Source organism: Rhipicephalus sanguineus, chromosome 10, assembly GCF_013339695.2.
Source record: "Rhipicephalus sanguineus isolate Rsan-2018 chromosome 10, BIME_Rsan_1.4, whole genome shotgun sequence".
In the NCBI taxonomy this organism is placed as follows: Eukaryota; Metazoa; Arthropoda; class Arachnida; order Ixodida; family Ixodidae; genus Rhipicephalus; species Rhipicephalus sanguineus.
In genome coordinates this window covers 8,785,971-8,808,571 of record NC_051185.1, presented here as the reverse complement: position 1 = coordinate 8,808,571, position 22,601 = coordinate 8,785,971, and the positions used below count along the sequence as shown (strand labels likewise).

The 22,601-nt window shown below is 46.6% G+C and overlaps 1 protein-coding gene across 1 annotated transcript in view; it reads left to right on the top strand.

Annotated features, from left to right (window-relative positions):
- Positions 1-7,711: 7,711 nt before the first annotated feature.
- Positions 7,712-22,601, top strand: part of LOC119372326 (calcium-activated chloride channel regulator 1) — a 47,843-nt gene continuing 32,953 nt past the window's right edge. The window contains exons 1-5 of the mRNA XM_049419844.1: positions 7,712-7,769; positions 8,427-8,583; positions 20,548-20,716; positions 21,428-21,725; positions 22,180-22,286. Of these exons, the coding sequence (XP_049275801.1) occupies positions 7,712-7,769; positions 8,427-8,583; positions 20,548-20,716; positions 21,428-21,725; positions 22,180-22,286 (789 nt within the window). The remainder of the gene's footprint in view (positions 7,770-8,426; positions 8,584-20,547; positions 20,717-21,427; positions 21,726-22,179; positions 22,287-22,601) is intronic.

The following is a 22,601-nucleotide window of genomic DNA, read 5'->3' as shown; positions in this document are numbered from 1 at the left end:
GGTCGCGGGATCGAATCCCGGCCGCGGCGGCTGCATTTTCGATGGAGGCGAAAATGTTTGAGGCCCGTGTACTTAGATTTAGGTGCACGTTAAAGAACCCCAGGTGGTCGAAATTTCCGGAGCCCTCCACTACGGCATCTCTCATAATCATATCGTGTTTTTGGGACGTTAAACCCCAGATATTATTATTACCCTCACATGCTGAACCCACGATCAGCGAGTCGCAGAGGGTCACACTGAAATAGTTTCCCACACGGTAAACCACACGCACATAATTTGCCAACTAGCCAAATTTGTTGCCTTATTGCCACGAGGGGTTATTTAGAGAGCGCACAAACCACTCCGAGTTCAAAGACGAGAGAGCGGTTTCTTTCTCATCTTCACTAAGCGCTGTCTCCTTCTCGCTAATCACTTCATAAAACACGTGGACAATGTCAGCACTAAGTGTTGAGACATTCAGGACTTGGCAATTTTCGGCTGTTATCTCCGCTCTCGCGCAGTCGAAAACGCACAAAACGAAGCGAAGTCAGTTGATCGCACACTATATTCGCGCGAGGCAAGGCAGAATGGCTGTGCGACTGCACTGAAAAGCAGGGTAGGAGAGGATTCACAACTGATATTCCTCCTATGTTTTAATCGAGAGCTTATTTGTTCATGACGTCATGTGAACAGGCTGGCGTCACTAATTGTGCCGAAAAGACGGGAAACGCCAGGACATAACAGCACGCTCGTTCTTTGTAATTTAACAGGTTCTTTAGGGGCATATAATAATAATTGTTGGGGTTTAACGTCCCAAAACCGCGATATGATTATGAGGGACGCCGTAGTGGAGAACTCCTGAAATTTCGACCACCTGGGGTACTTTCACGTGCACCTAAATCTAAGTACACGGGACTCAAGCATTTTCGCCTCCACCGAAAATGCGGCCGGCACTGCCGGGATTATCTCGCGACGATCGGGTCCGCATTCTTTAGGGGCACCTCCAGGGTTCCTAGGTGGGCTAGTTGGTTCATGAAAATTATGGCTGAACAGCGCAAACTACGGGACCGTGGAGAGGAAAAAAAATAGGAGGGAGTGCACCTAGCGTCCACAAGCCAACCTCCTCGGACGCCGCTCCCTCCTCGTTCTCCATGATCCGGTCAAACTTCAACATTGTCACGTGACGCCACCTCCTACTTCTTTCTTTGTTTTGTTTTTTTTTCTTCTATGTACGGGACAGTGAACAAATAGACGCAGTGATGTGTACTGCGTGCTCACTGTCACGTATTTTGCACCGTTAATAATAATATCTGGGGTTTAGAGTCCCAAATCACGATATGATTATGAGGGACGCCGTCAGGTTCCGGAAATTTTGACCATCTGTTCTTCTTTAACGTGCACTGACGTCGCATAGTACACGGGCCTCTAGCATTTCGCCTCCATCGAGATGCGACCGCCGCGGCCAGGATCGAACCCGCGACCTTCGGGTCAACACACGAGGACCATTCATTCATTCATTCATTCATTCATTCATTCATTCATTCATTCATTCATTTCATTAACAACCCCCGAGGAGGCATTACACAAGGGGTGGGTTCATATACAATCAATAAGGTTGTCACAATGATCAATGTGAAGTTACATTCGATATGCTGTGCATGAAGCTTGATGGGCATGTAATTGTGGCGACATCGTGGGAAATGCCGCGCCAGTCTTTTGCTGCTCTGGGAAAAAAAAAAAGAAGCAGAAAATGTTTTAGTGCGGGCACGTGGGCGAAAAACTTGTAGTGCATGACCAGTGCGGTGAGATCTGTAAGCTGCAGGGATAATGTAAGGAGAGCGATTAAGTTGCCAGTGGAAGAACTTGTGAAATAATGAGAGGGTTGCAATGCGTCGGCGACAAGAAAAAGGTGATCAGTTACACTCGGCTTTGAGAGATGAAACACTGATGTCATATGAATACGAAACATGAATGAACCTAGCGGCACGGTTTTGAGTGGTTTCTAGAGGATTCGTGAAACCTACTTCTGGCGGGTTCCAGATGGGAGATGCATATGCTAAATTTGACCACACTAATAATTTTTGGGCGAGTAGTTTTACGTGACTCGGAGCGTTGCGTAAATGCCATTCTAAGAAGCCCAAGGTACTGTTAGATGGTTAGAATAACAGAGAGCTGAGCTAGTTGGTAAGTATTCATTCTAAAAAGACAGGGCGTGCAAACACGGACACAAGAAAGAAGTCAGGACACCACAAACACCGAACCACAAGTCAGGACACTACAAACGTCGGCGTTTGTGGTGTCCTGACTTCTTTCTTGTGTCCGTGTTTGCACGCCCTGTCTTTTTAGAATGAGTACTGTTAGATGATAACGTGATTTTAGCAATGTGAGTGTTCCAGGACAAATTGTTGGATAAGTTAACTCCAAGGTATTTATAAATGTTACTGATTCAACAGGGACGTTAGCTATGTTATAAGGAAAGCCAAGATGATTTAGACAAAGAGTGAAGGAGATCAGTTTGCATTTAGTAGGGTAGGGTTTAATGACATAAGACAGTCATCACACCATTGTAGCATATAGTGAAGGTCTTGTTGTAGTAATACTTGGTCAGAAGGGCTAGTGACGGTTCGGTAAATAACACAGTCGTCGGCAAACATGCGGATATCTGAAGATACGTGCAAAGGTAGGTCGCTAAGGTAGATTAGAAATAAAAGAGGGCCAAGGACAGAGCCCCGTGGCCGACCCGATGATACCGGAAGAGGGTTAGACAAATTACAATTGGTAAACACTAATTGTGGCGGTTAGTCAAGAATTCTTTTATCCAATTTAGTACATGTGGGAGTAAGCTCAAGGAAGATAGCTTTATTATTAGGCGTTTTTGGGGTACCTTATTAACGGCTTTCGCAGAATCGAGGAATATGGAATCGGTTTGTTTGTTAATGTCAAGGTTGGCATGAAAGTCATGAACAAAGATGGCAAGCTGGGTTTTTCGCAAGAGCTGGGTTTTACACGTAACACTACACCATCGCGGCGGATTATTTTTCGCTGTTCTGCCATGACATTTCTTAACGTGCACCAAAATGTAATCACAAGGTAGTCTTTGCATATGGCTCTTTCGAAATGCAGCCACCACGTGGCCAGAATCAATAGAATGAGTAACACGGACTTTATACTAATAGAATACAAAACGTCTCCCTAGGCACATTGGGACCAGACACCGAGGCGGACAACGAATACCCGATCGACGACTTCGAAGAGGACAACTCGACCGCCGAAGAGACAAACCAGACGTCGACAAGCGCCGAGCCAGCCGGCGCCTTCCAGAGGGTGGCGGTCGGAGGGTCCTTCCAAGTCATCGAGGACATCGTGCAAAGTCAGGTAGCCTCCAGGTGACATCGGTGATCTTGAAGTGATCGATGTGCGCCCGGGACCTAACGACACGTTGGAGGTGCAGCTCACGTGGACTTGGCCAGGAGCTCACTTGACAACGGGCAACGGTAAGCGTGCATGAGTGTGTAGGTTGCAGCTGACTACGAAGCCTGCGCACCCTCTACTACTCTTCACCTACTCTCTCTCTCTCTCCTTGCAGCTTCAGCCGTGGAGATTCGAGCCAGCAAGGAAAACGCCAGGCTAGACTCGGACTTCGAGAAGCAGGAGGAAGTGACGATGACTGACGTTGTCGAAGGCAGCCTCGACCCTTCTCCCTGCCGGTTACAAGCACGAAGTCACCTTCACGTTCGCCACCAAGTGGGCCACACGTCGACCCGACGGGGCCTTAGACTGGGCGATATTCCTGGCGGCTCGCGTAGCCAACAGCGACGGGCTCAAGTCCAAGACTTCTAACGTCGTGAAGGTGACGTACACGCCTCCTCCTGTAACGACCACAGTGGCTACAACTACCACAGTGGCCACAACTACCACGGTGGCCACAACTACCACGGTGGTCACAACAACAGAAGGAACGACAACGCAACCAACCACAACGGAAGCAACCACAACTGAAGTAACCACAACACAAGGAACTACTACGGAAGCGGCAACAACGACGGAAAGTGCAACCACAACGGCGACCGGCGGGGAGCGCACGCAGGAGTCCCGCGGTCACCCGCAACTGTGGCTGTGGATCTTGATAGGCGGTATCGTAGTGGTGATCGTGATCGCCGCTGTGCTGGTCGTGCTATTCAGAGCGAGCGCGAAAAACCGCAATGCCTACAATTTTCTGGTCGGCCGACGGCAAACTTGATCAATCAGCGTCTGCCAGCAGACTGCGAATACATTGGCAATGTATTCGCAGTCTAGCAATGAAACATCGCTCAAATAGAGGAAGTGAGACGCAATACTACTGTCGCAGTTTGGTGCATGTGTAAAAGCAAATATTATGCCTTAAGGGCAAGTCTATGCCGCAAAAAAAAGCAACACAAATGAAGCATCGAGAATAAAGAAGAATGCCTCGTGAGCTTTTGCTCGCCTAGCATGAATAAAATGTGTTAGAAAAGCTCATTATGTTCTTGTCATTATATGCATGCTTTTCTTGAATTCAGCATCGAAATCCATCGAAGTTGACACATTTGTAGAAAGGTATATAAGTGAGCTTTTTGGTACATTCTTGCGACTTATTCTGAGGAGCTTAAAAAGACCGGACAAGGAGAGACAATTCATAGGCGCAGAAGTATGTCCGATGCAGCTTCTCCATTTTCCCGTGGTGGGGGAGAAGCCGGTGCAGACAAGTTTGCCACCGAACTAAACGCGAGTTTAAAGAGGTAAGGAAAAATACGTCGTTGTTGTCACCGGAGTTTGGAAGTTTACCTCTGGACACCAACCACATCACGCAGAACGCCGTGTGGTGTCCTTCTGTGCCTTCTCGTGCCCGTGTGTCGTCTAGCGCTATACGTCACAGTCGTACAGATGATTCTCCAGAAAGCCCACACTGTGTATATCATAGTCACCACCCGACACCTGGAGTTGTAAGCCAGGCGAAAAACCAGGCTAACATCTCCGAGAATTTCATTCATCATCAGCCTGTCTACGCCCACTGCAGGGCAAAGGCCTCTCCCATGTTCCGCCAATCAACCCGGTCCTGTGCTTTCTGCTGCCACGTTGTACCTGCAAACTTCTTAATCTGATCTACTCACCTAATTTTCTGTCTCCCCCTCACGCGTTTGCCATCTCTTGGAATCCAGTCAGTTACCCTTAATGACCACCGGTTAAGGGCAACTGACTGGATTCCAAGAGATGGCAAACACGTGAGAATTTCATTATAGATTGCTATCTCTCCCACATCGCAACCTCTTATCTTCGCGAGGTTCATTGCAACGGTATACTACACATCCATCTAGGACAAAACGCAAGCCGTCATTGGGGATGCTAAGGCTTGTGGTCAAGAAATTAACACTGAGTCCCCTAGTACGTCTTGCCGCATAATCGTATCGTGCACGGTTTTAACACGTAAGAAGCCAGAATTTATCTTTTGAACAGCGTTTAGTTTGTCTTCGTGCATGGCGCCCCTTTCGACAACAGCAGGCAGCCAATCTCACGGAGGCTCAAGAGAAAGTGTTGCTACTTCAAAGGCGACAGTATTTCTGACAAGTTTTAAGCTTTAAATTTACAGTTTATTAAAACTTAAGTACACAACATGCATTAATAGCATGGATGGTCTCACCTCCCCGTACAATAGAAGCAGCAACATGGCAAGAATTCGCAATAAGTACACTTGTTGGAACATTAAAATAGAAATACACAGAGCCAAACAAAAGAAAAATGAGAGCTTAGCAATTTATTTAAAAAATCAGCAGAAAACACATTTCAAGAGACACAAAAGTAAGATTAACGTTCATAATAACAGTTGAAGTAATGCGTCTTTAGGAACGTAATGCATGTTTTCGTCGCATAGTTTATATTTACTTGACGTTGAGGGAAGACGGTCGGAAAATGTTTGAACTGCCCAATGTTCGGTGTATAGATTTAGGCGATATGATTGGTTGGTTAGCAAGTTTGCAATGTTCCTGATATGAGTAGCACTCTTAATCTTTTCACGTTTAAAAGAACACATAAGCTGATACTCATATAGGCAGTCAACTCGGATAATTTGGAATTACAGAAAAAAGATCACGCGTATGCTCATTGTAGGGTACATCAGCAATAGCCCGTAAGGCTTGCTTCTGCAGTGTAACTAGATCACCTAATGATTTCTTTTTAGATGCGAAGTATCTTAAGGCGGAGCTCAATCCGGTGGTGGTGGTGGTGGTGGTGGTGTGCGTTCTGACCACCCTTACTGCGCATGCGCATACCCTCTCCACACACCTCCTCTCCCCTCTCCACACCTCCTCTCCACACCTCCTCTCCACTTTCCCTCTCCCCTCCCCCTCTCCACTTTCCCTCTCCCCTTTCCCTCTCCCCTTCCCCTCTCCACTTTCCCTCTCCCCTTCTCCCCTCCCCCTTTCCACTCTTCCTCTGAAACGCGGGCTAGACATGCCGAAATTCTCCCCTGCTCAACGCCGCGATGAGCTCGAGCGCATGCGCGTCCCCTCCCCTTCTCTCTCCTCTCCTACGCTGCCCCCCTCTCGCCCGCCTGTAGGCCGCGTTCCCCGCTCGCCCTGTGAGAATTAACGGCCAGGCTAGATGGAAGATACGACGCGCGTAGCGTCCCTCTTCGCGTTCCACGACGCGAGGTCGGTAGCATGCCCAACGAACGCCAACGGAACGCGATCGTGCAAGTGCTCCGGCTTCGCATCGCCTCATGGTCCCCTTTAGCGGGAGATGGTGTAATTTTTTGTACTGTCGGACCAAACGAGGTGAAGTCAATATCTAAAGATCCCGAATACCCCAGCAGAAAAAGAAGCGACAATTGCTGTGGTCAGCGGTACTACAATTTATCACAAACTAAATAACGTCATACTGCTGAAGAAACTGCACGTCCCTTGTACCCAGAATTCAGCGCGCTGTATGCACATTTTGCGAGCGAAAGGAGAAAGAGAGAAGAGCGTGAGAGCAGGTTGCCTTGCCCAAGGCTGATAGCTTGACGCCATTCGTTCCGACAACCTTTTCTTTTTCTTTTTTTTTCTCCTACGACGTTACGTGAAGGCATGCCGTTTAACTTACTCTTTGGCCATGGGGAAGTGGACAAACACAAAACGTTCACGCTCCACAGAGTGTACAACATACATCGCGCATTTTTGTCATTGACGCTCGCATTTTCACAAAGCCGATGATGTCGCGGTTGGAACCGAAAGCAACAAACGTTCGGAAAAGCAAGCAAGCCCTCGAAACGGCTGCACCCGAGCAACAACCACAGATACAGTGGCTTAGATGACGTAAGTGCTGCAACGATGCCGGCAGTTGACGCAGCAGATGAGGTAGGGGAAATACACCAAAGGGAAACGGCTGGTCCCGTGTGTGTGTTGATAATCACAGCTGTTAGCGCGTATTTTAAGTTACACATACGCGTAGCTAAACACTACGCTCATGGATAGGATCGACTGGCTAGTTTTCACAAACCACATGTGTAAACGTGATTTCGAAAATAAAAGCAGTCTTCTTGTCCGCTCAGTGCGCAAATTGAGTCTGTCACGAACGCCTTATCAGCAAATGCTGTCGAATGGCCTTGCAGAAAACACATCCTTTTGTTCGATTCCATTCATTTCTTATCTACATTTCAGTGACGGCCGTTAGCTGCGATAATATGTAGTAAAAATGTCTGACAGGCCGTGTTAGTTCATATTTTGAAGTGTCAGGCGCCATGACGCCAACGGACGGAGGGAGAGTCAGAGACACGACCGGAGGCGCTCTGCGTGTGAGTACTATTCTCCCTCTGTCCCCTGTCGTCGTCACGCCTTAACACTTAAAGAACTGCGATAAGATGAGCAGGACATAGGCAGGGTTCCCCATTAGGGGGGGGGGGGCGAAGTTTCATCGCAGAGATAACCTATAACGATATGCGCATTTTGCCCATTTAACACAATGTGCTTGGCAGAGATGAAGCGCCGAGTATCCACACAATGATTACGAATTTACTCCTTCTGTTAAGAAGAGCCGGTCTCCGACGTACGGTTCCCAGTAGAAGTCTTCCTCCCTATAAGTGCATCATCCGGTGTGAGCCCCACCATAATCATGTCCACATTTTTGCGGAGTTATGCGCTTGTCACTGCTGCAGCGGCGTCAATATTGCGTCTGTGGCTACAGTGCAGCCATCATCGTGGTGTATATAGCTATACCCAGAATAGAGCTATAACAATAAACAGCGCAGCAGCAACCCCCCAGGTGACATAGGCGATCTTAATGTCGCCGATGAACGCCCCGGAGCAAACGATACGTTGAAGGTGGAGCTCACGTGGACTTGGCCAGGAGCTCATTTGACAACAGGCAACGGTAAGCGTACAAGAGTGTGTAGGGTGCTGCTGACTGCGAACATTGAGCGCCTTACGCTTCACCTGAACTTCTCTCTCTTCTTGCAGCTTCAGCCGTGCAGATTCGAGCCAGCAAGGACTACGCCAAGCTAGACTCGGACTTCGAGAAGCAAGAGCAAACGACGATTACTGACGTTGTCGATAGCAACCTTGACCCTCTACCAGCCGGCAGCAAGCACGAAGTCCCCTTCGCGTTCGCAACGAAGTGGGCCACACGTCGACTTGACGGGGGCCTTATAATGGAAGATATTCCTGGCGGCTCGCGTAGTCAGCAGTGACGGGCTCAAGTCCAAGACTTCTAAGGTCGTACAAGTGACGTACGCGCCTCCTCCTGTACAGACTACAATGGCCACTACGACCACGGTGGCCACAAGAACGGAAGCAGCAACAACTGAAGTAACCACAACACAAAGAACTACTATGGAAGCGGCAACAACGACGGAAAGTGCAACCACAAAGGCGACCGGCGGGGAGCGCACGCAGGAGTCACGTGGTCTCTCGCAGCCGTGGCTGTGGATCTTGATAGGCGGAATCGTCGTGGTGACCGTGACAGCCGCTGTGCTGGTCGTGGTATTCAGAGCGAGCGCGAAAACACGTAATGTGTGCGATTTTCTGGTCGTCCGATGGCGAGCTGATCAGCCTGCGTCTGCCACTGTCACTGGTTCACAACTGAATTAGTTTTACACATTTTTCACTGCAAAAAAAAAAAAAAACGAAGATATATGGTGCCGGATTTCGGAAACGTGGCATGTAGCCTGCGCCTCTAAACTGTCTGTGGCTCTTAAAGCCAGCATCGCCACAGTCCAACTTTGTCATAGAGTGCTTTATTATTATTATTATTATTATTATTATTATTATTATTATTATTATTATTATTATTATTATTATTATTATTATTATTATTATTTGGCGTTAACGCCCGTATACATAACAGTACTTGATGTGTTCGGGTGGCGCAGCAAATGGCGCGCCGTGCAAATACAATGTAAGATAATTCGAACACTGGCAATGAATCATCTTTGAAATAGAAGAAGCGAGACGCAATTCTACTCTCACATTTCCGTGTGGATATAAAAAGAGCTCAAGAAATAAAGCAACAAAAAAACACAGAAGTACGTGTGATGAGCCTTTGCCCGCTCAGCACAAATAAAATGCGTAAAAAACATTTTCTGGTTTTATTATTGCATGTTGATTTTCTTTAGTTACACGTTTAAATATGTAAATGTTTATTAATTTGTCGTGTCATGTAGAGGTGCAGCTTTCGTTTTTCCGCGGTACAGGGAGAAATGTGCGGAAACACGTATGGAGGCCTAAATGTGCATTGATGGAGCCACACAAAAATGCGTCGTAATTGTGATCGAAACGTGGAAGTTTATATATGCAAGGTTTGTTCCAGGGGTATATTTCGTATCTAGGACAAATGTACTCCATATCAGGATATGGAGACGTGCTTCACCCCTTGCCGGCATTGGGAATGCTAAGGTTTGTAGAAGTGTGTGTGTGGGGAGGGGGGGGGGGTTAAGGATGGAGGTATTTCCCGTGGACTTGTACAGGAGTGAAATGAAAACCAGACGCTTCCCTCCCCCTCCCCTCCGTAATTGACGGCGCAGTTATAAGCCTCTGATACTCGGTATGAGAGAGGGGGGGGGGGGAGCAACTTTATTAATTTCCGGCAGATTGCTGGGCTCGGCTCCCACCTAGGAGACGGAGAGACCGTGTCCCCCGGCAGCTTCCTCGGCCTGCTGGATCGCCCAGAGTTGCTGGTCCAGGCCAGAACTGAGCAGCGCAGTCCGCCAAAACGCCCGAAGGCTTTCATTGGAGGCCGCAACCCCAGAATTGCTTATTAATGCCCGACATGGTCATAGGATGTGATCAAGCGTGGCACTGGTGTTGCAATACTGGCATAGATTAGTTTTATATAATTCGGGATATAAGTGGTTCATGACGATGGGGCTCGTGTATGTACGTGTTTGTAGCTGCCGCCATTGAACGGACTGTGCCCGACTTAGCTTGGGGTGAGGCGGAGGGCACTCCCACCTTTGCATTCGATAATGTTGAGTAATGTCACAGAATTTAGTGCGCTGATCGTCCCATTCCCATACCACCGCGTAAGAGTCCGTTGAGGTGGCTGCTTCTTGTAAAGCGGCTCGGAACGTGACACCTCGAGCCACGTTGCGCGCCACTTCATTTGGACTGACCTACAGCTGACCTAGGGGCGTGTGGGACCGCGGAAAACTTTTCCTTGAGTAACCATGTGCGAAGCGTAATAAGCTGGGCATGTTGGTTCAAGTTTAAATGAAAAAAAAAACCAGCGTAAACCCAAGACCAGCACGAAGTAGAAGGCACACACACTCACACACTGTCGCCGCAGTGTAAGTGAGTGTGCCTTCTACTTCGCCTTTGCGTTGAGTTTTCGCTGGTGTTTTCTTGCACGTAGAGCAACAGCGTACATTATTTCAGCAGAGGAGGACAAAAGAGAAGAGCACAATATAGACTAGGGGCAGCACACGCTTGAGACATGTGCTGGCCACTAGTCCAACCTAGTTCGACACAACTCGCATAAACTAGCCTATAAACTTACCTAACCAACGCCGGTTACACTCTAATAAAAAAAGACGTTAGCTGTTACCCTTTTAGGTGAGTGCTGACTTGCAACATGTCCTTAAATATACACGTTAAGACTCTTTTAAAGAGTAGCGCCTGACACGGCTCTCAGAAGAGAGTATAAAGACCTCCGAAAGAGAGTCAAAGGGTATCGTTAGGGACATGAGGCAAATAAGCACTCAACAAAAGGATTAACAGGTAATTTTATTTCTTGGAGTATAGAGAAGTCAGCGGTATAGATAACGGCGGCACTTGTAGCACTTCGTTAAAACTGCTGCCTGTTTTGCATATGAGTTCTGCGGCATCCCGCAAGGTGGCGAAAGGGTTGCGAAAGGGAAATTGACAACCACCCGTTTGTAGCACGAAGCCACAAAGAAATCCATACGGATTTCTCAGAAAGAAAGCCTTTTAGTTGCCGAAAAATTCGTCCTGGTCAGGGGATCGAACCCAGGACCAACGACGTTGGTTTAGCGGATCAGAACGAGAAGGCCGAGTCCGCGACTTGCTTTAAGTCTAAGGGCAGGGCTCGGGCGGTTTAAAAGTTGACAAGTCCCGGGCCTAGAACGGTGCCCGGGCGGGATTCACAGTCTGTGCAGCGCTCCGTTAAAAAGTCGTCTTTTGGACCCTGTCACTAGCGCAAAAAGTGTTGCAGAGAAGCGCCCCGCTAATTTACAGTTTCCGACTAAATGCTGCGTGCGCAGAAACGTGCACTCTTGCAATATTATTTTACTAATATCGCTCGAGCGAGCATTGGCCCCCGGATACGGTAGTGTCTAATATCAACGAGAAGCGACGACATCAGCGATGCGACGATCAGTTAGACACTGGTTTTGACACAGCAGATAATGCTGATAGCGTGTATGGATCTTTTAGCAAACAGCGTGGCAGTGGGTGATCACACGTGTGTGCTTTGTCCGATTAGGCATCGCATAGCAGATAATCTCGTTTCCTCTCGTTGATATTAGGCGCTACCATTTCCTGAGCTCAACGCTCGCGCGATATTATTGAACGGAAAACTGTGCTGGCTGCAGTCGTACTATCCTCCCCGTCATAGACGTGTGTAACATGAAGGCGGGGATTTGGAGGTGGGTGTAGGTTGAGCGCCCCCTCCTAATATCCTTATGGGGGTTGGGAGGCGCCAGGTTTTCCCACTACATTTATACTGTCGGACCTGTCCCGTCATCATTTTAACGTGAAGGGTTATGGCAGGTTTTTGACAGCTGATAATGCCAGCCCAGGGCCACTGATGTTGCATTGCAAGAACAATTTACTGCCAACCTTTACCCAGCATAGCGTGGACCAAAAGCAGGCCTTTGTGACAAGTACGCAATCACTTCATGCTTATTTTTGCATCCATTGCGATGCTTGTTTCTTTTCGGAATCGACTACCGGAGGGGGGGGGGGGCTGCGATAACACGCTGCGCCCCCTCTCCCGCCCCCTATTGGAGAACTCTGCGCCAGTCTTGCCAACCAATTTTTGGAAAATGCCCTGCGCCACGGTCAAAATTACAGTACTTTACCCTATACTTGCGGACAACTTTTCTTGGCAATGAAGGGAAGGCTACAGAGCCAAACTACGCGTGTACTACCACTGAAGAATATAATCTCACAATTGCGTACGTGTTTTCAGCATGAGAATTAAACAAAGCAACATTACTTTATTTTCTAGAGGACGCTGTTTGAAAAGAGGCGCAGCACGCACCAAGGAGATATTTATATTTGTTTTACTTTATGCAGTGTCATTTCGCGTTTTCACGCGTGTGGAAACGTCGCACGTTTTACGTGCACCACACAGTCAAAATGGCGTCTTCGTCCACTAGCTTTTCTGAAGACTTGCTGAAGGAGCTTCTGACGAATTTCTCTTACAAATGGCTGTCTAAACAACAGACGAAGCAAAATGGTGTGCAATGTGATTATTCGAGCACGGCCGCTAGAATAATCTAACGGCCGTCACAGGAGATACGGAAAGTTCACGAACCGAAAATAAATTCGAAACGCGCGCCTAACCGGACTACTTCACGGAGCAGTGCATGTGCAGCTCTTCCCCCGTAGCCTTTCCTTGATTGCCAAGAAAAGTTGTCCGCGAGTATACACATTTTTTTATTACACTACATTTTACCTTACGCCTAAAAATAGCGCAGCGTAACAATAATAAGGTACAGACTACACTTCACTGTACGACATGCAGACGTGCGGTGGCGCTGAAGTCGGTAGCGACCTCGAAAATCGGTTCGAAAAAAAAAAAAAAAAAAACCCAGGCCTTCGCGGAAAGCGCAGCACAGTCACAGCGAAAGCTGAAAGATCGGCATTTCTAGAGCCTGTCATATAATCTCTTGGGGCTAGTAATACAAATACACTCGTAAGGCACCCACTACGCCATAAATATATATTTTTTTTGAGTTGGGAAGCACCCACTACGCCATTATTCGTCATTCTGCGGAGAATCCAGGTACCCGCTACACATCTGTAAGGCATTGTGTGCACTTTGTTGATACGGCGGCTGATGACGACGAAAAATTGTAGCTGAGTCCTTTGTAATGGATTGGAAGCCTTAAACGACCCACTAGTTACGTAATTTGCATTGTGTGAGGCCCGGTCGTTATTTCATTCTCCCAACACGCTATATAACATATGTTAACGTGAGAAAGAGAGAGAGAGAGAGGAAGAAAAGAACTTTATTGAGGCCCTGAGGAAATGGATCATACGGGCCTTATGGGCTCCCTCGGCAACCAATACAAGTGCACTTGCGAGGTACCCAGTACGCTATAAATCACTAGTATATTTGTGAAGTAGGGAAGCAGCCACTATGCCACGTTCCGTCAGTCTGCGGAGAACCGTGGTACCCGCTAAACACCTGTAAGGCACTATGGGCACTTTGTTGATGCTGTGTTTGATCACGATGAAGAATTATGGCAGAGCCCTTTGTTGGAAGCATTCAATAACCCACTCGTTGCGCAATTCGCATTGTCTGACGCCTGGTTACAGAATTCGCGTTGTGTGATGCCTGGTTGTTATTTTACTCTTCTACCACGCTGTATTACACATGCTAATGTGGTTCCTTCCCGACATCAAGCCTGCATAGCACCTGGGTGCAAAGGAGCTTCACGCACCGGCGTGGCTCTGTGGTAGAACACTGGGCTGCCACGCTGAGGGCCCAGGTTCGAACCCCGTTCCATCCCGGATATTTTTCTTATTTCGTGCGATAGCGGTTACGTACACCGGTGGTGGCGGCGGACAACTACGGCGCCAAAAACGGCCGTTCTTGTGATCTCATAAAAGCTTTAGCTGTAAGTAGTTTCCAATAGAGACTAAATAACATGAAAGACAGCAGATGGGAAGAGAAAGCGCTCCGGTACTTGTATGGGAAGAGCGTTGACTCAGAGTTGATAAAATCAACTACGAGACTCATTACCAAGTACACTCTCCAAAAAAAATTAGTGTGTGTGACTCCTTCCGGGTAGTCCTGACTTGCCACTTATATGACTCTCTTTAAAGAGGCACATTAACTCTCTTGTGGGTCACACGACTCTTGGAAGAGAGTATGATGACCGTGAAGGAAATTTGAACAGCGCAGGATTAAGCACAAAGCACGAAAAGAGAGCTGACACGGACAAGCGCTGACTTTCAACTGATTTTTTATTCAGAAAAGACACATATACGTAGTGAAAAAATTCCACAGTGCAAGAAAACATGCGACTATTACCTTCCATCGACGTGCGCAAAAAAAGAAGTGGATTATCTTTCGCATGCGCATGCTCTCGCAAGATAATGTTGTCTGGGCTTTATTTTTATTTATTTCGTCATCCCAAGATAAAGTTGTCTGGACTTTATTTTCATTTATTTTCGTTACTTGTCAGAGACCATGCGCGGTAATAGTCACATGTTGTTTTGCACTGCGCAATTTTTTCACTACACATCTGTATTTTCTGAATAAAAAAAAATCAGTTGAAAGTCAGCGCTTGTCCGTGTCAGCTCTCTTTTCGTGCTTCGTGTTTATTCCCGCGCTGTTGAAATTTCCTTCTCGATGGACTACCAACACGCCCAAACACTCACATTAATCGGTATGATGACCCCCAAAGGGAGTTGACGTGCCTCTTTAAAGAGAGTCATATACGTGGCTATTTAGGACTACCCGAAAGGAGTCAAAGTACTCTTTTTTTTTTTCTTAGAGTGTATACGGCTGGCAGTGTAAACGATATGGTAACAAAGAGCGTTCAGCGAAACGTCAGAGAGGCGGAAAATCCGTATTGGATAGCAGCGACGGGAAGAAAACCGGCTCTGAGTAACTACCGAAAGGGTAAAAACAAGATAAGCAAGGATACATTCTACGATAATTCCGGGGGAAGGGGTTTGTTGTTTGAAGAAAGGTCGGATTGCCTTAGTACGCACTGCTATACAGCGAGAATCAACAAAGAAAAATCCACATGCGTGAGGAAGGTAAGGAAACGACGGAGAATGTTTTAATTGAATGCGAAGATATACACTCGGTTATATGTTAAGGCACTATAGACTACTTAAAGCCTCGGGTTTTAGGGACATCATTATAAAGGCAAACAGGTGAGTGATAGAAGTAAGTAAAAGACAACTGCCGGATTGGTGGCAGAAATGTAGGCAGAAAGCAAAACAGCAGGAAAAGTAAGGTTAATCTGCGGTAAGGCGCAGAAAGTCGGGCTGTGAATTTATAAGGTATTTATTTATAGGAAGAGAACTTGAATTCAGCTGGACAAGATTAATCAATAATAATAATAATAATAATAATAATAATAATAATAATAATAATAATAATAATAATAATAATAATAATAATAATAATAATAATAAATGTAGAGCTTGATGGAGCGCAGGTCACCGCCTCATTACAAAGGGGACGCTCTTTCATCCATCCATTCACTGTCACTGTCACCGCAAAGACTCGCACGGTCCCTTATGCATTGGCCTAAGATGACTCGAAGGCAAAAGCCATCTTTTTTTTTCTTTTTCTCAGTCGCCCTCTAAAGATTTCTGCAACTAGCATAGTTTTGCGCTGCATCCGAGGTCGGAGGCATCGCAAGATTTCTGCACCTCATGTGCCTCCGGGATCGGCCGACCTATGACCAAGAGACGATATCATGAGATGACGTCATCAACTAATGTCACACTGTGACGTCATAGTGATGTCACTCTGAGTTCATGAAGACGTCACAAATTCTGGCGATCTGTGACGTCCCGATGATGTCATGAGGGGACGTCGTTATATGATGATCATTTCTTGCATCATTCGCATTGACGCCGATGGTCACTTTTCGCGTTTGATGAGGCATCTAAGGCTTCCGCCTTAACTGGAACCGACCGCTATCGCAAAATTTAAGAGCCCCTCCACGCAACGAACGAGTGGTTGACGGCGGAGAGGAAAAGCCATCCAGTCACACAGTGATGTGTGACGCATTGTCATTCGTCTCTGCCGTATGCTGGTGACATGCGAATTTAGACACTTCCAGTCTTAACGCGATAGCGTTAAACAGCTCGTTTCGCAGAAATGCCGCCGTCGGTGTCGGCGTCGCTACGTCGCTTGTGGGCGAAAAATCGTCCGCGACCGAAAAATCGAGAAAGATGCAAATAAAATAAACAATAAAAATCGTCGGTCCCATTGAGGATCGAACCCGGGCAGTTTGCGTGGCAAGCAGGTGTCCTACCAAAAGGCCACAATGTTACTTGCAACTGCTTGGGGAAAAAACAGCACATAAATGCCATGTAGTGGAAGGACTCAAGGCATTTTGTTCGACAGTTGTCACGACGAAAATGAGCCCATTCGGCGATTTGCAGGCGCATTGGCGAGGCCATAAAACTACGTTTTTTTCGCGACGCCATGCTTCGAAAAAAGCCGGGAGAGTGCAGCCATCGCCGCTAAAAACACACACGAACTTTCAAACAGCTCCAAAGATGGACAACTATGTACATCCACCGGAAAACATATCAAGCCAACGCCTCTTTTCTAGAGGAGACGTTGATCAAGCGAACAGCAAACATTAGATTATGTGCTGCCATCTGTGAGGCATTGTGAGAAATATGTCTTGGCTCTAGCACAGGGAAGTGCTTTAGATCGAAAACCTGTACCATTACCATAGATACATAGCGCGCGCGCGCGCGTGTGTGTGTGTGTGTAACAACACACATTAATAAGTATGCACTTAGTGGTTGAACTGCGCACTAGGGGCCGGATTTCGCTATCGCGTTCAACTCTTAAAGGCGAAGCTTAAGGGTCCCCCAAATTTTTCCAGTTTTATTCAAAGAAAGGTTTAGTTTTTGGATCTTTTTTAGGAAGGTCAGCCTCGGGGATGTCGCGTCGATCGTCTACATTTTTCGCTGATCGATGACGAGCGAAGAGTAGAAATTACCCTACGTCTGATAAAGGAATACAGTCAAATTCTCTCTCTCTCTCTCTCTCTCTCTCTATATATATATATATATATATATATATATATATATATACATACATACACACAACACACACACACACACACACACACACACACACACACACACACACACACACACTTTTCCGTTTAGTCCACTAACGTGACTGGGTTCCGCGTCGCCCCTTGTCGATTTGTCGATCCCGCCTGGGATCGAACAGGGGGGACCGAATTTAAATATATGAGAAAGACCATCCCTGAACATCGAATCAAACGCACAGTACGTGCGGCGCGATGCACTGACTGTCTGACCAATCAATTATTAAGTAATTAAGTATAATAATTATTAATATTAATGAACATCTAATTATTTAATTATTTAATAATTGGTCGGTCGGTCGGTTGGTTGGTTGGTTCATTAAGTAATGTCTGATCGACTTAGGTTCATACAAAAGCTGCCGTGCGCGTCCTCATATGCGTGATTTTCACCAGAAGTAGCGTTTCCTCTGATCTGAAATGTTTCGTTCCTGAACGCGCTACATCAGGGGTCGGCAACCTGCTGCCCGCGGGGTAGTATTATGTGGCCTCCGCCACGACGTCAACCCCCCCCCCTGATTACTCCTCATCCGAAGGCCGACATGGCAGTTTCGACCTAAAATGTTATTTTCGCTTGTGACCTATGTTTGACTGCGACCTTGTGACATGCGTGTGGAAAATAGACATGATGTCAGTCCAGTTTTGTACATTATTGTCAATTCATCGAATTTTTCTCTTTTAATGCAAAGACCCCCCACTCCCCCCATCCGATTTGCCGTCCGGCCCCCCGCTGTGTCGGCTTCATGCAACTTGGCCTTGCGCCTCAAAAGGGTGCCGACCCCTGCGCTACAATAACAGCTCAGCGATGCTCCGGCGTTCAGCGAATTGTTGTCCATGTTACGGATAACATATTACGTGGGCGTTGTTCAAGCTGCAGCCAATGGCTACCGACAGAAATTACGGCAAGCGAAAACTACGGGAATGAGCAAATTGCGATCATACTTTACGCTAAACAATGCATGAGTACCGATATTTCAAAAGCTGACTCAATGGGGGTATTGCATGTAGGACAGTGACCGGAATACGAACGCAGCTGACGTAATTATTTGTCATGTTTCTAGCTCCGTTTATGCTCTCTTTCTCTCTCTCTTCATACCTCTTTGCATTTTATAGGCCAAGGTCAGAACTGTTTTGCTGATTATGTGCCAATAAAATTAAAATAGGAACCGCAGAGCTAAATTGCGCGCGGCACCTTCATTTGATCCCTGGATAATCATGGAATCTTATCGGTGCACCTGGCGATCTCATAAAAGGTACGAAAGACGAGTCCACGCTTCATAAACGGCTACAGCTCACAACTGAAAAAGATTGCTGCAGTGGTCTGGGCCTAACTGCAATTGAATCTTGAAAGGTACGTGCAAAAATTTTATTTCATTCAGTTTTCTTGCATTCCATAAAATACGATATCTATCCTGCATGGAAAACGTATACAGTATCCACCAATACGAAACCGCAAATCTCCATTTGAGCAATAATATTGAGAGGTATGCAACCTTAACGTTCATTTACTCATGCTTGTTTAATCGCCGTTTTCTCACGTAGCCCAAAATATCGGACTTTCCTGAACAAATCAGCACAAAAGATGTGTTCTTTGCCAATGAGGTATGCGTTCTTTTACAGCGAAAGCTGTTATGAGATCATTTCACCGGCCGTTTTTGGCACCGTAGTTGTCCGCCGCCGCCGCCGCCGCCGCCGGAGTCCGTAACCAGTATCGCTCGAAATAAGAAAAAAAAGGAAATAAGAAAAAATTTCCAGGATGGAACGAGGTTCGAACCTGGGCCCTCTGCGTGGGAGCCCAGTATTCAACCTCTGAGCCATGCCACTGCTTTAAACTGCTTTGCAAAAAGGTCCTATACAGGCTTCATGTCAGGAAGGAACCACACTAGCATATGCAATATAGCGTGGTTGAATAGTAAAATAAGCACCAAGCGTCGAACAACGCGAATTTTCTAACCAGGCGTCACACAATGCGAATTGCGCAACGAGTAGGTTGTTGAATGCTTCCAACCCATTACAAAGGGCTCTGCCATATTTCTTCATCGTCATCAGGCACAGCATCAACAAAGTGTGCATAATGCCTTACATGCGTTTAGCAGGTACCAATGCTCTCCGTAGAATGACGAAAAATGGCACAGTGCCTGCTGCCCTACTTCTCAAAAATTACAATGATTTATAGCGTAGTGGGTTCCTCGCAAGCGCACTTGTATTGGTTGCCAAGGAAGCCCATAAGCGCATGATCCACTTCCTCGGGGTCTCAGTAAAATTACAATGATTTATAGCGTAGTGGGTTCCTCGCAAGTGAACTTGTATTGGTTGCCAAGGAAGCCAATTAGCGCATGATCCATTTCCTCGGAGTCTCAATGAAGTTCTTCGCCCCCCTCCCGTCTCTCTCCCACGTCAACGTATGGTATACAGCATGACGGGAGAAGGAAATAGCGACCGGGCGTCACCCAATGCAAATTACATTCCTGGTGGGCCGTTTAAAGCTTCCAACCCATTACAAAGGGCTGAGCCATAATTCTTCATCGTCATCAGTCGTCGCGTCAACAAAGTGCACATAATGCCTTACAGACGTGTAGCTGGTGCCTCGCTTCTCCGCAGAATGACGAATAATGGCTTAGTAGGTGCTTCCCAACTTCAGAAAAATTGTGATTTATGGCGTAGTGGGTACCTTTCTAGTGTACTTGTATTGTCGCCCCAAGAGAGCTTAAAACGGGCTCTAGAAACGCCGCTCTTCCAGCTTTCGCTGTGACTGTGCTGCGGTTTCAGCGCAGGCCTGGCGTTTTTTATGGTGTGCACTGGTAATTCTCTTAACGACTGCCATTTCTCTTAGTAAAACACAAACCTCTACGCCAAGCTAGCCAACACTGCTGCAAAACTGCAAAAATTTGTTCGAAAACACAGTCAAGAGAGACCGTGCCGTATGACCATACTCCCTTAAACCTAATTAAGCGAACTAGCGTTATATCATTATGAAGCCTAGTAAACGTTGCACTAGTTAGCTTTTTCTTTGATGAAAGATAATTGATTATTTCTTTGGATAATCCGTTCGGTTTGTCGTTTTCTCTGTTACACAGTGAGTGGGTGAGCATGGCCTCCAAACTGCCTGTAGCTGCTGCACTGCTGTGCCTACTGAGCTGCGTGAAAAGCCTGCAGATAGACAAGATAGACGGAGGCTACAAGGACCTGCTGATATCGATCAACAAGGACGTCCCTTATAATGAGACCATCGTAGATAACATCAAGGCATGTAACATAATCCAAATTTCTGTGATCATGTTGGACTAAGCAGGAGGCATATATTCCACGTTTCATCAGCATAAATTGATGCGTGGTCAGTAAGAGCCTAGCTAGAACACGTGTTACCCGTAACCATAAAAAAGTATGACGTTCAATCACTCCATAGGTTCCCTTCCGAAGTACATTTTCGAATTGCTCTGAAATAACTTGAAATTAACGTATAAAATAATTTAGACAAATTCACGTCGTTTGAAAGTTTCCGAGTGCATCAGCAAGAACATTATTAAAATTGAATTGTTTAATTAATAAATTATTGTTCTGCATACCTTAGAACACACTTATTTCAGCTTCCCTCTTATTATAAACCAATCCAGGGAGGATACGGTGGGAAAGAAGAAGAGGAGACTTTATGAAGGGTAAGAGGTGAAAGGGGACGTGGAACATTATGGGTGGGGCCGCAAGTCCAGGGCCCCACTGGCTACGGCTGCTCACCGGACGTGACCCAAAAGTTCCAACTGCACCTCCGGGTTGGAGCTGCGAACTGTGCCTCCCACTTCCCCATACTAGCTCGAATTTTCTTGGTAGGGATATCTCCAGGTTATTGGGCTTTTTATTACACCACCACATGTTGGTCTGTCGCCGCATCACAAACAGGACTTAATCGATTTGTGTAAATGTGGATGGACAATTAATATCCACAGTCATCGCCACTTGCAGAGCCTACTCAGGTCTTCATCCGATTTCCTGCACCTTGCAACCAACGGCCGCGTGTACTTCAAGCACGTGACCATCGACTTCCCGAACACGTGGCCCAAGAGAAGCAACGCTCGACGCGTGTCTTCTAACTCGTTCGAGAAAAGTGACGTACGTGTGGACCTCGCTGGCTCACCCGCAGAGGAACGGCCTTTCACGAAGCAGTCGAGGCTCTGCGGAAAACCTGGAGACTACATTCAACTGACGCCCACGTTCCTAGCCGAGCTCAACGCTTCAACAACAAAAACTTTCCGAAACACAGGTAAAATGCTTGCGCAAGTTCGCTGAGTCATCATGAGCTTGTTTAAAAGAGAGTCATTTATGCATTCACCTAAGACGACTCGAAGGTGAAAGCTATCTTCTTTTCTTCTCATTGGATGTGTTGATATGAATCCGTAGCAAGATATTTCAACCAGAAGCGATACAGAGGAACACTGGGCAACAGTAATGCTTAATTTACCCATATTTGAGCGTTTGTGATCGCTTCCTTGCCAATGGTGCACAGAAATAGCAAAAATAAATCGCGTCTTCAAATGAGGACGCCGTGTTGTAAACGAGTCTACTTGACGTGGTATGCTGTCACATGGTTAAGTGCAGTAGTTACTGGGAGGTGAGTAAGTAAAGAAGTAAGTGAAAAAGAGAAGACCGTACATGAAGGTATCAGCACGGTGCGCCGACAGATAAATTTCCCCTGACCTTATAATGTGTACTTGCAGCGTACATGTTCGTGCATGAATGGGCCCATTACCGGTACGGAGTGTTCGACGAGCACGGCAGCCTGGATGACGATAAGCACCCAGTCACTTACTGCGAAGACCGTAAGGTGAGGACATGCTTTCTGCGTAGCCTGTCATTGAAGAGCGCTCTCTATAGAGGGATTGCAGACATATGCCAAAGCCTGATTTAACGGTACTTGTATTAACATTCGTATTATATTGCATTTTATTACTGCGTTCTCGCTGCAAGCGATTGCTTTTGCTTCTTATTTTTCTCAGTTATTCTTTTTTTTTCAGCTAAAGTGCGTAAATAGAGATACGGTTCTATCACACATGCAATTGCGCGATACCTTCGTCCTCAATAAATTCCAATTTCATGCTCGAAATTACCAAGTTCAGCTGGTGTTCATGCCTGTTAGAAC